Source organism: Pseudorca crassidens, chromosome 7 (assembly GCF_039906515.1).
Source record: "Pseudorca crassidens isolate mPseCra1 chromosome 7, mPseCra1.hap1, whole genome shotgun sequence".
Taxonomy (NCBI): domain Eukaryota; kingdom Metazoa; phylum Chordata; class Mammalia; order Artiodactyla; family Delphinidae; genus Pseudorca; species Pseudorca crassidens.
Window position 1 is genome coordinate 114201364 of NC_090302.1, and position 15501 is coordinate 114216864.

General features: G+C 45.4%; 1 protein-coding gene across 8 annotated transcripts in view; it reads right to left on the reverse strand.

The window, feature by feature from the left end:
• Positions 1 to 15501, reverse strand: part of PALLD (palladin, cytoskeletal associated protein) — a 399249-nt gene that overhangs the window by 202769 nt on the left and 180979 nt on the right. For all 8 annotated transcript variants that reach the window (XM_067745408.1, XM_067745409.1, XM_067745411.1 and 5 more), the window contains 3 exons: positions 15066 to 15140; positions 10820 to 10961; positions 10214 to 10237 (listed from right to left, as the gene is read on the reverse strand). In XM_067745408.1, the coding sequence (XP_067601509.1) occupies positions 10214 to 10237; positions 10820 to 10961; positions 15066 to 15140 (241 nt within the window). The remainder of the gene's footprint in view (positions 1 to 10213; positions 10238 to 10819; positions 10962 to 15065; positions 15141 to 15501) is intronic.

Below are 15501 nucleotides of genomic sequence, written 5' to 3' on the forward strand. Positions count from 1 at the left end.
AAACTGGAAACCATTTTTGCTGATGGTAAATTCTGCTTTCTAAAGTTGCCTAAAAATTACTTAATCACATAAATATCTCTCAGAGGTTAACCCCAAATTTCACTCAAGTTCTTGGACATGCTGAACTCTTGGTTAAATACAAACAAAACCATTTTGTTTGCAGAAACATAAAATGATGACGCAGCAAGGATAACCTTACTAAGTCCTCTGGGTAATGAGGGAACACGTTCATAAATGTCGTCCTTCACAGGTTTCTTCCCCCCCTTTGGGGGCCGGCCTAACTTAAAAAAAAAAAAATCCAGCTTTTACCTTCCAAACCACATGGTTTGGCTAACACAACTAATAAAAAAGGACTCTGGGCTAAAATCAGCAAGATGAGATTCAGTGTGGGTAACTGTAAGCCTTGTATAAATTTTTATAAAGGATTTTTTAAAACTTCAAACTGTATCATATATAGAGAAAGATATTTAAAGTACACAGTTTAAGACTCACGGACATAGAGAACACACTTGTGGTTGCCAAAGAGGAGGGGGCTGGGGAAGGGATGGATTGGGAGTTTGGGGTTAGCAGACGCAAACTAGTACATATAGGATGGATAAACAACAAGGTCCTACTGTAGAGCACAGGGAACGATATTCAATATGCTAGATGAACCATAATGGAAAAGAATATGAAAAAGACTATACATGTATAACTGATTCACTTTGCTGTACAGCAGAAATGAACACATTATAAATCAACTATGCTTCAATAAAAAAATTTTTAATAAAAATGCACAGTTTAAGGAGTAACAATGAAATGAAACCCTGCACACCCATCAATAAGTCTAAGCAATAAAAGATGACCAATACTGCAGAATGTCCCATACGCCCTCCCCAGCTGAATCTTCCTTCCCCTTTAGAGATAATCACTCCTTTGATTTTCCTTATATGTTTACCACATATGTATGTATCCTTCAAAAATGCGTTTAGTTTTTGTTTTATTTTAATTTTTATTAGAGTACAGTTGATTTACAATGTCATGTTAGTTTCAGGTGTACAACAAAGTGAATCAGTTATACATATACATGTATCCACTCTTTTTTAGATTCTTTTCCCACATAGGCCATTACAGAGTATTGAGCAGAGTTCCCTGTGCTGTACAGTAGGGCCTTATTAGTCAACTATTTTACACATACTAGTGTGTATATGTCAATCCCAATCTCCCATATTATCCCTTCCCCTTTTACCCCCTGGTAACCATTGGTTTTCTACATCTGTGACTCTATTTCTGTTTTGTAAATAGGTTCATTTGTACCATTTCTTTAGATTCCATGTATAAGTGATATTCTATGATATTTGTCTTTTTCTGTCTGACTTACTTCACTAAGTTTTTAAATGCTGACTAACAAGCATTTATCTTGTTGTGTAAAGAAAAGGCCACCTACAGCCTCTTCAATAAGTGGTGCTGGGTAAACTGGACAGCTACATGTAAAAGAATGAAATTAGAACACTCCCTGACACCATACACAAAAATACACTCAAAATGGATTAAAGACCTAAATATAAGGCCAGACACTATAAAACTCTTAGAGGAAAACATAGGAAGAACACTCTATGACATATATCACAGCAAGATCCTTTTTGACCCATCTCCTAGAGAAATGGAAATAAAACCAAAAATGAACAAATGGGACTTAATGAAACTTAAAAGATTTTGCACAGCAAAAGAAAACATAAACAAGATGAAAAGACAACCCTCACAATGGGAGAAAATATTTGCAAATGAAGCAACTGACAAAGGATTAATCTCCAAAATATACAAGCAGCTCATGCAGCTCAATATCAAATAAACAAACAACCCGATCCAAAAATGGGCAGAAGACCTAAATAGACATTTCTCCAAAGAAGATATACAGACTGCCAACAAACACATGAAAGGACGCTCAACATCATTAATCATTAGAGAAATGCAAATCAAAACTACAGTGAGATATCATCTCACACCAGTCAGAATGGCCATCATCAAAAAATCTACAAGCAATAAATGCTGGAGAGGGTGTGGAGAAAAGGGAACCCTCTTGCACTGTTGGTAGGAATGTAAATTGATACAGCCACTATGGAGAACAGTATGGAGGTTCCTTATAAAACTAAAAATAGAATTACCATACAACCCAGCAATCCCACTACTGGGCATATATCATGAGAAAATCATAATTCTAAAAGACACATGCACCTCAATGTTCATTGCAGCTCTATTTACAATAGCCAGGACATGGAAGCAACTTAAGTGTCCATCGACAGATGAATGGATAAAGAAGATGTGGCACATATATACAATGGAATATTACTCAGCCATAAAAAGAAACGAAATTGAGCTATTTGTAATGAGGTGGACGGACCTAGAGTCTGTCATACAGAGTGAAGTAAGTCAGAAAGAGAAAAACAAATACTGTATGCTAACACATATATATGGAATTTAAAAAGGAAAAAAAAATGGTTCTGAAGAACCTAGGGCTAGGACAGGAATAAAGACGCAGATGTAGAGAATGGACTTGAGGACACGGGGAGGGGGAAGGGTAAGCTGGGATGAAGTGAGAGAGTAGCATTGACATATATATACCACCATATGTAAAATGGATAGCTAGTGGGAAGCAGCCGCATAGCACAGGGAGATCAGCTCGGTGCTTTGTGACCACCTAGAGGGGTGGGCTAGGGAGAGTGGGAGGGAGACGCAAGAGGGAGGGGATATATGTATGCATATAGCTGATTCACTTTGTTATACAACAGAAACTAACACACCATTGTAAAGCAATTATACTCCAATAAAGATGTTAAAAAAAAAAAAAAAAGGCCACCTTCCCACCGTCAGAAAAAAGTGCAACTTCCCCAGACATTTACCAAAGCCCTCAGGGGTAAGGGGTAGGCAAGGCCACGGGGTTTCCTGGGAAATCTGGGGCTCCCGGGGGTGGGTCGGTGGGTACCTGGAGGGGCTAAGCATGGGCAGGAACTGGACAGCCCGGAGGAATCACTGGTGGTGTCTGTGTCTCCGAAATCTCTCTTTTTAAGGTCAACATGGCCAACTTCCAGATCTCAGCCCCGGGTCAAATCAGAGCACTTCCGTGGGCGGTAACAGTGTTCCCAACTGACCCGGCAGGCAGTGACAGACCGGGCCAAGCAGAGATGCGACCTGGGGTCAGCTCACCCGCAACCGTCTGTTGTCAGGGCAGGAGATGGGCGGCGGCCCTGAGCTCTCAGGGATGAATGCCTTGCCGTGTCTGTCCTTGTCACACATGGACGTGTAGCCGTGCCTTCCGGGGACCCCGGCCTCTGGCTGCATTTGCTGTCATGCTCCTGTCCTCACATCTTGCTCTGGCCGGTGAGTTCTCTCGCTGCAGGGGTCACACCCTACAGACAAGCTGCGGAGGAAAATCCTTGAGACCCTGCAACTCTGAAAAATCTTGACCACATCTCCTTATGGAGTTGGAGGTCATTTTACACCAGAATCTGGAAGGCGTTGCTTCGCTGTCTGTGTGCCTAGGAAGCCTGCTGAGAAGTCCTAGGTCACTCTGATACTGTTAGTTTGCTGTGACCTGGTGCTTCCTCCCCGGACACGGAGAGCATCATGGCCTCGTCCTGGATGTTGTGAATTTCACAGCGGTGCACACCGCTGTCAATGTGTTTTCATACGTTGTGATCTCAGCGGGTCCTTTCAATCTGGAAACTGATATCCTTCCGTGTGGGGAATGAAAAACAAATTGCATGGATAATCTCTCCCCTTTGTCCTCTTCTCCTGGAATCCTACTTATGAGTATGTAGTCTACCGGGGCGGGTCTACCATCTAATGTCCTTACCTTTTCTCTCTACATCCCTTCTCTGCCTTTTTCTCCTACTTTGCGAGACATTTCCTAACTTTCATTTCTGCTACCAGCTTTTTCATCGCAAGCACGCCTTGTGTTCTGAACGTCCCTCCTCTCCTCCCCCCTTATACCTGTTATTTTTTCTTCTTGGATGCGCTGATTTTCTCACCCCTCCGACGAGAGCGCTGCTTTGTTTTTACATCTTCTTCTCTTTGCAAGTCTGCTTCCTCCAAGCTGCTTTCTGGGGAGTTGCTCGTGCTCTCCTGTATCATCCCAGAGGGAGGTTTCTTCAGACACCTTTGATCTCTTCTTGTCCGACGTGGCTCTGAGCTGACGGGAATCTGGACAGCAGAGAGCGGCCGTTCGCCCTGGCCTTCCCCGGGGTGTAATCTAGATGGCCTCTGTCTTGGAGAAACTCCCGCATCACTATGGATGGATTTTTTTCTCTTGGGATGCTGCCATCACCCAGAAATGAGCCCTTCGGTCTCCACCAGGCTGGCCTTCTAGAGGCCAGTTTGGGGCGGCGGGGCAGAGGCACGCAGATCTCAGGGTTCCAACAGTCACGCAGTTTTCCCTTTGGTGTCTTGGTGCCTTTCCCTCTCTCCCCAGAGATTTCTCACCAAACCTTCTAGGTTCACGAGACCCTAAGTGTCTCAGTCATTTTTTACGGTGCTCCAAAACCTAAAGACATACTGAATAGCCTCCTTCGTTAAGCAGTTCTTTCTAAAGAACGTAATAATATTTAGGTCTTAATAAGTTAGTTATTGTTTTAAAAAATACATATAAATTGAAGGAAAAATACCAATATTTTATTCTTAAATCACCACAATCACTTACTAATGGATGTGTTTATATGCTGGGAGGGCACAATCCCTCCTGGAATCAGATGGGACCCAGCCAGCCTGCTTTCACAGTCCACCCGATTTTCACGTGGGACTTGCTTTTTATCACACACACACCAAAAACTCAGTTTCACAAAGATATGACGTCACAGCAGAGAATGTAGGGTGATGTAACGTTGGAACTGTTTCAAGCCGGCAGTCGTCCCCATGAGATGTCCAGTGTCACTGTGTTTGTCAAAAATCTCCAGCATCTCCAGCACCTCTGCCGGATGGTGTGGCACCCAGGGCGCCCTGCCACACGGTTTGGGAACCACAGGCTTTACCCAACCCACTTTTGCTTACTCCAATCTTAACCTGGAATCGCATTCAAACATCCTCACCGTGGCCCTCCTACTGCTCAGCACCTCAGTACATTTAAACTATAATTTCCTTCACATCGTGACTCACGGGACCAAAGCACAGATTCCACTCTCCAAGATCTAGGAGGGCGGGTGGCCCTGGAGGCACACTGAAAGTCAGGGCACCGCACTTTTATGTGCACCGTTCCCCAACCAGTAAGACACGTTGGTTTTTGGAGTTTCGATTTTGCGTGTCATGAGATAGTGCTCTAGAAGTAACGCGATACAGTTTGTGGCTGTTTGCAGACGTATGAGTCAGGACCTGAGCGCGGACAGCTGTCGAAGGAGTCTTCTGTGGCCCTGCCCGCCCCCCCCCCCACTGGTCTTTGAAGGATGCAATCAGGGTAAAGTCGGAACGTCAACGAAGGAGGCCAGAGCAGGTACCATGACAGACACATGTGGGTTCTGAGTAAGCCGACTGCTATGGACTCACAAAGCTGTCTGAGAAGATGGGTGATGCAAGCTGACTTCTGTCTAGACAAGAGAGGAGTGGAAAACACATCAGACAGACCCAGCAGAGGAGTGACAAGAAAAACCTGTTTCCGTTGCACAAATGCATCGCAGGGAATGGGCTGTTTCCTTCCTTATCTAAACATCTAATCCCTACGGGGGCTGTGACCAGGCACTAGTGCATTTCAGTTTCATTTCTAGGGCTTTAAAATATCTTGCCCATGAATAAGAAAAAAGAAGGAGAGTGAAGAGAAGAAAAAAAGAGATATATAAATAAATGAGGGGGGATATGGGAAAGAAAGGGAGGGAGGGAGGGAGGCCAGCCAGCAGGGAGAGAGCAACAGTGATCATGTCAGGAAGGGGAGAGAGGGCAGGAAAACCAGAATGCTCAGGTATGTTCTGAATTTCAAAGGCTACTTATATTTTAGCATTTGGAGAACATCTCCGACCTAGTTCTGTAAAATTCATCTCTTGCCTCAGATGTATCGCAGTCATGTCAATTTTCCTCCTCTCCATTTAACAGTGGCTAAAAAACAGCCACAAGGGAAGCCAGTTCCTACGTACATTCTCTAAGGTTGAGTAGTTGAGAGGTCTGTGTATTGGATGCAATAGTTCATCAGGTCATTTAAGGACAGTGAAAGAGTCAATACATGTTCTTTTTTTTTCCCCTGGAAGCATCAATGGTCAACTTCAAGTCAATGTTAGAAAACATTCGCCTAGTAGTAAAGGAATCGTAATCATACCTGGTTCTGTCAGGCAAGTCAGGACATTGTTTAACTACAAATATGTGTCAGTGTGTGCTTGTTCTAAAGTTCTAACTCATCACAACTCATGTGAGCAGTCACTTGAACAGTCGTTCATGCGTGTGGGTTTTATTTTATTCTCCGTGTCAAGTGTAGATTTCTGAGGAAGGGTATTTTTTTGTTTTTTGGCCACGCATCTCAGCTTGCAGTATTTTAGTTCCCTGACCAGGGATCAAACCCGGACCACGGCAGTGGAAGTGCCGACTCCCTGGACCACCAGGGAATTTCTCTGAGGCAGAGTGTTTTAATGGTCCTGTATGAAAAAAAGGAAGCAATTCCAACCATGTCGTGGAGAATATAATTGTGGAGGAATTATCAGAGGTCGAGGAAGACTAGTGGTGTCTTGTTTTTCATAGCTCCTGACTATGTACGTGTTTGCCTTGGATTGACAGATTTGCTTGAAATATCGCTCTATCAAGAATTATCTGTCTTCAGCAAGCGCTATTACTGTGGTTTGAACGGAGGAGTCTGTTTTCTTAAATGCTTCCAGATCGAACCAAAGGGAAAAGAAAAATAGGAAACTTCAGCGAACACAGCGAAGGCAGACTTTTTCTTACGCTGCTAGGACGTGCAGTTTACGAGGAAGACCTTCCGTCTCCCGCTCTTCTTGGCATGATTTTGCCACATTAAACCAAAAGGCATTTAAGAACATTCTAGAGGTCAGACTACCCCATGATGCTGCTGAGGACTGGTTTCACTAAATAATTCATGATCAAAACTATATTCTATGGCTTCCCTGGTGGTGCAATGGTTGGGAGTCCACCTGCCGATGCAGGGGACGCGGGTTCATGCCCCGGTCCGGGAGGATCCCATGTGCCGCGGAGCAGCTGGGCCCATGAGCCATGGCCGCTGAGCCTGCGTGTCCAGAGCCTGTGCTCCGCCATGGGAGAGGCCACAACAGTGAGAGGCCCACGTACCGCAAAAAACAACAACAACAACAACAACAACAAAAACTATATTCTAGAAGCAAAACAGCAAACACGACTGAGACAGGCGTGTATGGGGTCTGAGGGGTGGTGGAGGGGCTGAAGGAGTTTCTCTCTTCCCTCCTCACCCAAATACTCCTTCTTAGTTGGTGTGTTGAGAGCTTTCAATTTTCAAACACACACATACTCAGAAACTAAACTATGCAGTTTCTCCCCAGTGTTTTAAATTTTCAGATGATGCTTAGTTTATGATTTTCCAACACAGATCACAGGAGACATTTAATAAGTCATATCACCTGTGTGGGTGATGACACTGGATAAAACAGGATGAAAGAAGAGTGGCATGAACTCAAACAGAATCCAAAATGCAAGACCAAAGCAGTCTTAATCCATTCCACCAGGAATGCCTTCAGAATTTTTGGCCCAAGATTTTAGTATTATTGTACATATAGCATCAGAAGAGATAACCTACTCCATAGATGTGTTCACACAAACTTTCTTGTGGATAAAGGAGATATTTGGTTCCTACTTTTATATCTACCTATCTATCTATCCATCTATCCATTCATCTATCTATCTATCTATCTATCTATCCATGTCTGCCTAGTCTATTTAAAACAGCAATGTAAAAGATATGCCTTAACCCCCTATAGGATTTCCACATCAGGTCATGAAGGAGATTGAGTCTCAGAAGTCCCCTGTATCAGGGAACAGCACTGTGCAATTTTACACAAAGCCATGTCACAGCAAAACATGCAGTTGTGTTGTTTCCGCAGTTTGAGAAGTGACCACAGTAACTGACGTGGGGACCGTACAGGTGGGCGGTGGGGTCTGGGTGTATGTAACTCACAACAAGAAGGTATCCAATTAGCTTCTGCACAGCAAAGGAAACCATAAACAAAACGAAAAGACAGCCCACGGAGTGGGAGAAAATATTTGCAAATGAAGCGAACGACAAGGGATTAGTCTCCAAAATATACAAGCACCTCATGCAGCTCAATAGAAAAAAAACCAAACAACCCAATCAAAACATGGGAGGAAGATCTAAATAGACCCTTCTCCAAAGATAACACACGGATGGCCAATACGCACATGAAAAGATGCTCGACATCACTAATCATTAGAGAAACGCAAATCAAAACCACAATGAGGTATCACCTCACACTGGTCAGAATGGCCAACATCAAAAACTCACAAACAATAAATTCTGGAGAGGGTGTGGAGAAAAGGGAACCCTCCTACATTATTGGCGGGAATGTAAACTGGTACAGCCACTATGGAGAACAGTGTGGAGGTTCCTTAAAAAACTAAAAATAGAGTTACCATATGATCCAGCAATTCCAGTCATGGGCATATATCCAGAGAAAACCGTAATTCAAAAAGAGACATGGACCCCAATGTTCACTGCAGCACTATTCACAATAGCCAGGACATGGAAGCAACCTAAATGTCCATCGACAGATGAATGGATAAAGAAGATGTGGTACCTATATACAATGGAATATTACTCACCCATAAAAAAGAACACAATAATGTCATTTGCAGCAACATGGATGGACCTAGAGATTGTCATACTGAGTGAAGTGTCAGAAAAAAACAAATATCATATGATGTTACTTATATATGGAATCTAAAAACATGGTCCAAATGAACTTATTTACAAAACAGAAGTAGAGTCACAGACAGAAAACAAACTTATGGTTACCAGGGGGAAGGGGAGGGAAGGGATAAATTGGGAGATTGGGATCAACATATACACACTACTGTATATATATAATAGATAATAAGGCCCTACTGTACAGCACAGGGAACTCTACTCAATACTCTGTAATGACTTATATGGGAAAAGAACCTAAAAAAGAGTGGAGATATATATATGTGTATAACTGATTCACTGTGCTGTACACCTGAAACTACACAACACTGTAAATTAACTACATAATCCAATAAAAATTAATTAATTAATTTAAAAAAAGAAGGCATCAGATCAATTCCAGTTTTTCCCTCAGGATGACACTCAGCATCCCTTCCGCTTTGGACCCTAACAGGCTCACACTGTGCTTTCCAGGCCCCGGTGCACGGATGTGAGAGGCTCAGGACTGACCTCGGTCTCTCTGACCAGGAGCCACCTCGATCCCCGAGAAAGGCCAAGCCAGGTCTGGCTCCCAAGAGATGTGCAGCCGGGTCTGCGTGATGCTGAAGCAGAGACACACATTTTCCACCCTTTGGCAAGAAGGGAGTGAAACTGGTGACTTTGCTGATGTGAAAGATACTAAGAAAGTAGTCTTCGAGGTGGATGTACTGTGAAACACCCGGACAAAAATTTCTGCTTCTCTTATAAACATTGTTTTTGTCTATGAGGAGCCATAAAAAGACAAGAAGTGCAAGGCGGGAGGGGAGGACACCTGGGCTTCTGGACCACACAGCTCTGACGAGGCCCAGGGATGTGCAATTCCAGGGCAAGATGCCTTTCCTCCTGGTGCAGCATAGGAAGCGCTCATGGGTCAGGGCACATAAATGAGAGACGCCCGGTGGTCACTCTGCTGACATCCTCGGGCTGCTTTCCCGTGAGGTGCATTTCCAGGCTGGGGTCTAGCTGTTGGTGGCTTTTGGTCAGCAGAAATATGCCGCAGATCACTCTTTTCTCCTGGAATCTTAACAGGATATTTTTTCATCCTGAGCTCAGCTTGCTTTCTGAGTATAACAGACTACAGTTTTAAAAGCCTTCAGTCACTGAGCCTGACCTTCTTGTCTGAATGGAACTTCATGTTTCCCTAATAAAGAACCTGATGTAAAACGCAGCGTGCAGACCCCACGATAAAGAAGATATTGTCTGTAAGGGGGTTTCACATTTCCAGGGAACTGCAAAAACACTGTTCTGCTTATGGCTTCAAAACGGAAACAAAGAGCTATTGAAACCAAAGAGATACATTCCCAAAAAGAAAAAGCTTCTTACCAGGTTCAGCTGTGGATCGAGGTTCTGTTTCCCACATGAGAAAAAAAGAAATCAAAACAGAGCATTAGACTGGGCTTCCGTTCATACTAAACCTACCCATCTTTTTCTGTGACCTTGTCTACGACATGTCTGCAGAAATGGTGAAGACAAACTCCATCAGGGCGGCTTTAATGTGCTGCACCCTGCACGTCTTCCACACTAGGAGAACAGAAATCTATGCATCTCACACTACAGTATATAAAATAGATAATCAACAAGGACCTACTGTATGGCACAGGAAACTCTACTCAATATTCTGTAATATTCTACATGGGAAAAGACTCTGAAAAAGAATGACTATATGTATACATATAACTGAATCACCTTGCTGTACACCTGAAACTAACACAAAACTGTAAATCAACTATCTTCCAATATAAAGTAAAAATTAAATATTAAAACAAATAAAACGCAAAGAAAGGAAGGAAGGAAGGAAGGAAGGGAGGGAGGGAGGGAGGAAGGAAGAAATCCATGCATCTCAGTGACTAAGCCCTTCCCGGTTCTCCTGGAGCTGGACAAGAGGGCTTGGTCAGACCTGGGGGTGGTGGGACAGGCCCCTCTCCTTACTTTTCTGTAGGATCCGGAAGTCTGGAGAGTCCTGGATTTCACTGCCTTGTCGGAACCACTGGACCTGCAGCGGGGGCGTGCCTCGGACCCGGCACTCCAGCACGGCTGCCTGTCCCTTGGAGGCTGAGATGCTTTGCAGCTCCTGAAATGCAAGGATCCGTGCACGTCAGGCCTTGGTGTGGTCTCACCCAGCTTCACAACAGAGAGCAACACTTCCCAACCTTAGAGAAGCAAACGCAGGCTTTGCATCATAAAACCAGGTCAGGAGAAACACCTTTAACTGCATGTAATGAAGTGAGTAAGGCTTCCCATGGGGCCGGCAGAAACGCTGGGCCCACCCAGCAAAGGTACGGCTCTAGTATTCATGGAATTTTATGGTAACGGGTACCTTTATCTACACTGAAGAGTGAGCTGGTGGAATGCAAACGTCTTTAAAGAATCGCACTCCATCTGAGTGTAGATTCCTGAGAGACCCAGACAGGAAGGCAAGGAGACCCCACTTGTCTCCCAAGCTCTGAGCTTGTCACGGGGCGCCACCTCGGCCCGCCAGCTTCCTGGGTCCGCTTTACCAGGATGAGGGTTGGCATTTTCTCATTTGGAGATTCTGAGTGAAATAAGAAGACAGGAGCACTTCCCCCGCCTGACCTTCCTTGCCTCTTCCCCTGCTGTCACCCTGGTGCCACCTACTCCAACTCCAGCCCAATAAATGTTTACAACCCAACAGACCAGAAATGCGTTTGGCTTCACAGATGCAAAGACGTGAAGCTTGTAAACTGGCTATTAAATACCAAAGGAATAACCGGCCCCTTCCAGGTGCCAGCACTCTGCCCTTCCCCTCTGCAATTGCTTAGCCACGGGCCCACTGAAACTTTCTGGCTATCTACCCTTCTGACTACAGAGTACTGCATCTGATAAAGGACACGAAGAACTCTTAAAAGATGTCAAATATGATCAAGTAATCCACCTATGCAGAGACCCAAAGCAAACAAGTTCACATCAGGAAGTTGTTTTTTTTTTCCTTCTATTTCTGTTTTTGCTTTTTACATTTTTCTGAAGAGCCAGCCAATGGTGTGCTGGGAACAACAGACCCTGCAGCAACTGGCCTGCAGTGTGTGTGCCCCGGCCCCGTGGGAATCCTCAAAGTCCATGATGCGGGCAGGACCATAAAAGTCTACTGCGAAGTCTGGGAAGGCATTTCATGAGAATTTTGGTGGCTAAGGTCTTTTTTTCGGTTTTTTTTTAATGGAAAGGTGAAGATTATGACCTACTTCTGAGTGCATTCTCACTCCACCCTTATTTTTAACCGTAGGAAAATCTCTGGTTTTAAATTGACTTTCACTTTCTGATCGGTCAAGAAAGCGCTAATTTAGCAGGTCAGCAGGGAAGATATGGCCCACGGGGTCCAGCTTGTGTGGACGGACGAATCCACGCCCCCGGCTTGTCCAGGAAGTGTTCACAGCACGTTACAGATGCTGCACAAATATTCTTCATGTGTGAGCCTTCAGACACCACAGGGGGACTGTTTGCTCCTAGGATTATGCATTTAGTTCAAACACTGGAAAATCACACAGGTGGTAAATGGGAAGATGCCGAAGACTTTATGCGGTCAAACCTCTGCAGTTAGCCCAGGGGTGCCACCTGGCCCCTCCCGGAGTGAGCTGCTTCTCTTGACAGAAGCCACCGTAAACACGGTTCGCTCGTAGGAACCACAGTGAGGACCCCAAGGGAGGCCAAGAGTCACCTTCAGAGGCTGACCTTGGCAGTCAGGGTCGTCCACTCGGCAGACTCTGGGACCCCTGGGTGTTTCAGGGTCCACAGAAGAGCATCTCTCGTTGTCAGGTCCACCTGGTACTGAGATTCCTTGGAGGGTCCACCGCTCTGGGGAGAAACGCCACACGGGGCAGGCCGCTCTCCTGGCCCCATGTGTGTCCCTGTGACTCACAGCCCCGCTGTCCCCGCCAGCTCCGCGGCTCCGGCTCAGCCCCGGGGAACCTTTCCCAGCGACGTGGGAGAGCACGGATGGAGGCGCCAGTGGACCTGCGAAGCCCAGGCCACCCCCTGTCACCACCATCCCCTCCGGAGCCAGAGCCCAGGCCCCCAAAGGACAGTGCAGAGCAGGGAGAGGCGCCACCCACAGGGAAAGGGCGCAGGTGCCAGTGAGGAAGAAGACGACCATGCAGAACGGGGAGACATCCACTGTCCAGACCCAGGACATGGAGCTGCAGGCACGGGGACACGGCCCTGAGCTCCGGCCACTCAACAGTTTGCGACTTAAAAACTCAAGCTTTGTAAAAATGCTGAATTCTGGTTTGCTTTTCTTTCTATTAAGCTCAGAGAACGCTTCCTGGTTTTCTCTGGGGAAGGGGGGACACTGCTGCTGGAACCTCTGTCTCAGGAGCTGGACTGCACTGCAGGGGAAAGGAACAGGGTGTGTGCCTGGAACTGAGGGTCTCTCATGGCCCTGGAGGAATTCCGCGGCCCTGAGGGAGGAAAGGAAACTCTCGGGGCCTCTCCCCTCCCTGGTGCCACCAGGACACGCTTGATCACGGGGCCCTGGCTCCAAAATCAACTGTGTCCCCAGCAATAGTGTGGCAGGTAACACAGATTTCCCAGCCAGTTTCATGAGGCTGCTTGAGAAAAACTCTTAAACTACAGGTAAACGTGCCGTGCCCACCCCTCCGTAAACAACTCCTGCTCTAAGCACCAAAGGATGGACGACCTCGTGGGCTGTTACACCAACACGGTTGTTGGCAGGTTTGACATGCCTTGTTTTCTTTCTTTTTGGGTATTTTATCCTGGGAGGCGACTTCAATGTTGCTGTCAACAATTATCATTTGTTGCATCCTCCGGTCAATACCCTATTTATGAAAAGGTCTTTAAGCAAGCTGGATGCAGGCTGGCTTAGGAAAGAGAAATCATTCCCTACATGAAGACTATTCAGATGCTCTTCTTCGCTCCTTGCAGATTTATAGCTTTTAGATGATGGGTTTATAGAAACTGCTTTCACATCTGTCTTTAGTTACTTGGAATTGATTTTTGTGAAAAGTTTGAGGTCGGGGCCCACCTCTGCTGAAGAACCCACCCTGCCCAGTGACCGTGGGTTCCTGGGGTGTCCTGTGGGCGCTCTCTGGGCCTCGTTCGTCCGTTTGTCCAGCCTTGAGCCAGCACTGCTCTCCTGATGCTCTGGCCTTGGGAAGTCTTGACATCTCAGATCCCTAACACCATTTCCTCCTGCTTGTGCAGGAGGGCCCTGGCTGCTCTGAGCCGCTTTTTCTTCCACAAAATATTTAGAATCAAACGGCCAAGTTCAACATCAAACACAAATAAAAACAAGGAACCTGTTGGAATTTGAGCTAGATTTGCATTGAATTTAGAGACTGGTCTAGGGTCATGACTTCTGACAGTGTACTGGTGCACAGGCACGGTGCACCTCTCCCTTTACTTGTGCCTTTTAAAATGTCTTTCAAATAAAAAAAAAATGACACAATGAACTTATATACGAAACAGAAACAGACCCACAGACATAGAAAACTCATGATTACCAAAGGGGAAAGGAGGGGGGATAAATTAGGAGTTTGGGATTGACATGAACACACTACAATGTGTAAGAGATAGACAACAAGGACCTACTATATGACACAGTGAACTATACTCAATACTTTGTAATAATATAAGGGAAAAGAATCTGAAAAAAAGTCTATGTATAACAGAATCACTTTGCTGTACACCTAAAACTAACACAACACTGTAAATCAACTACACTCCAATAAAAAAAATAAAGTTTATAACTTTCTCAAAAAGTGGGGTAGGAAACAGAGAAGAAATATTACATGGGACCATTTCTGAGATGAACTGTTGACCAACGAAATGCACGTCATCAGCTTGGCAACACAAAACACCAACTTGGACAAACTGAAAATTAGTCAGTTTTTAAAAAAAATGTCTATAAAACTTGCCGGTTCTCCCAGTTCCCTACACAGCATTTTGTGTTGTTTCTCGTACTGTTTCCCAGTCTATTCTGAGCTCTGTCAGGTCCAACGTGAGCAGGGCCACCTCTCTCAGACCCTTTACAAATTACGGTCACACAGCAGCTGCACAACAAATATCTACTCAGCCCAAAGATAACCATGAAAAGGGCCTGCTCATCCACTCGTTGTAATCTTTAAACACTGCTCCACGAAGCCACAGGGGAATGGAACCTAAGGCCCAGAGCAGACCCACTGAATGAGACGCACAGATGTCAGACCTTGGTGAAAACAGGCGGGAAGCAGGCGGCTGTGGGTCCATCTGGCCGGCAGAGGCACGAGGTGGGGCTGGGAGCCTGAAAAGCAGAGGCACGTGGGTCAAACTTGGAACATACGAACCGCTGAAAAGATAGGCTCTATGACCTGGCGTTACCGGGACGGTGCCCAAGAAGGACCCGTGTGGGTGACAGCACGGCCGCTGACAGGGCTTAGCGTTCATTACATACTTACCAATACTTAAATATCAAATACTAAAAGGAGTCCACTGCCTTAATCACAACTATTTCTGTAAAGTCCACTCTGGGTTAGGGGTTTAAAGGAAATATCTACTATACGTGCCATCACTGAGTAACTTCTACTGGTTGGTTCTTTTCCAGTTTATGATCTCAGATGTGTTTTCTTCACTGGCTGTGTACGCTACACATCACAGAGTGAGTC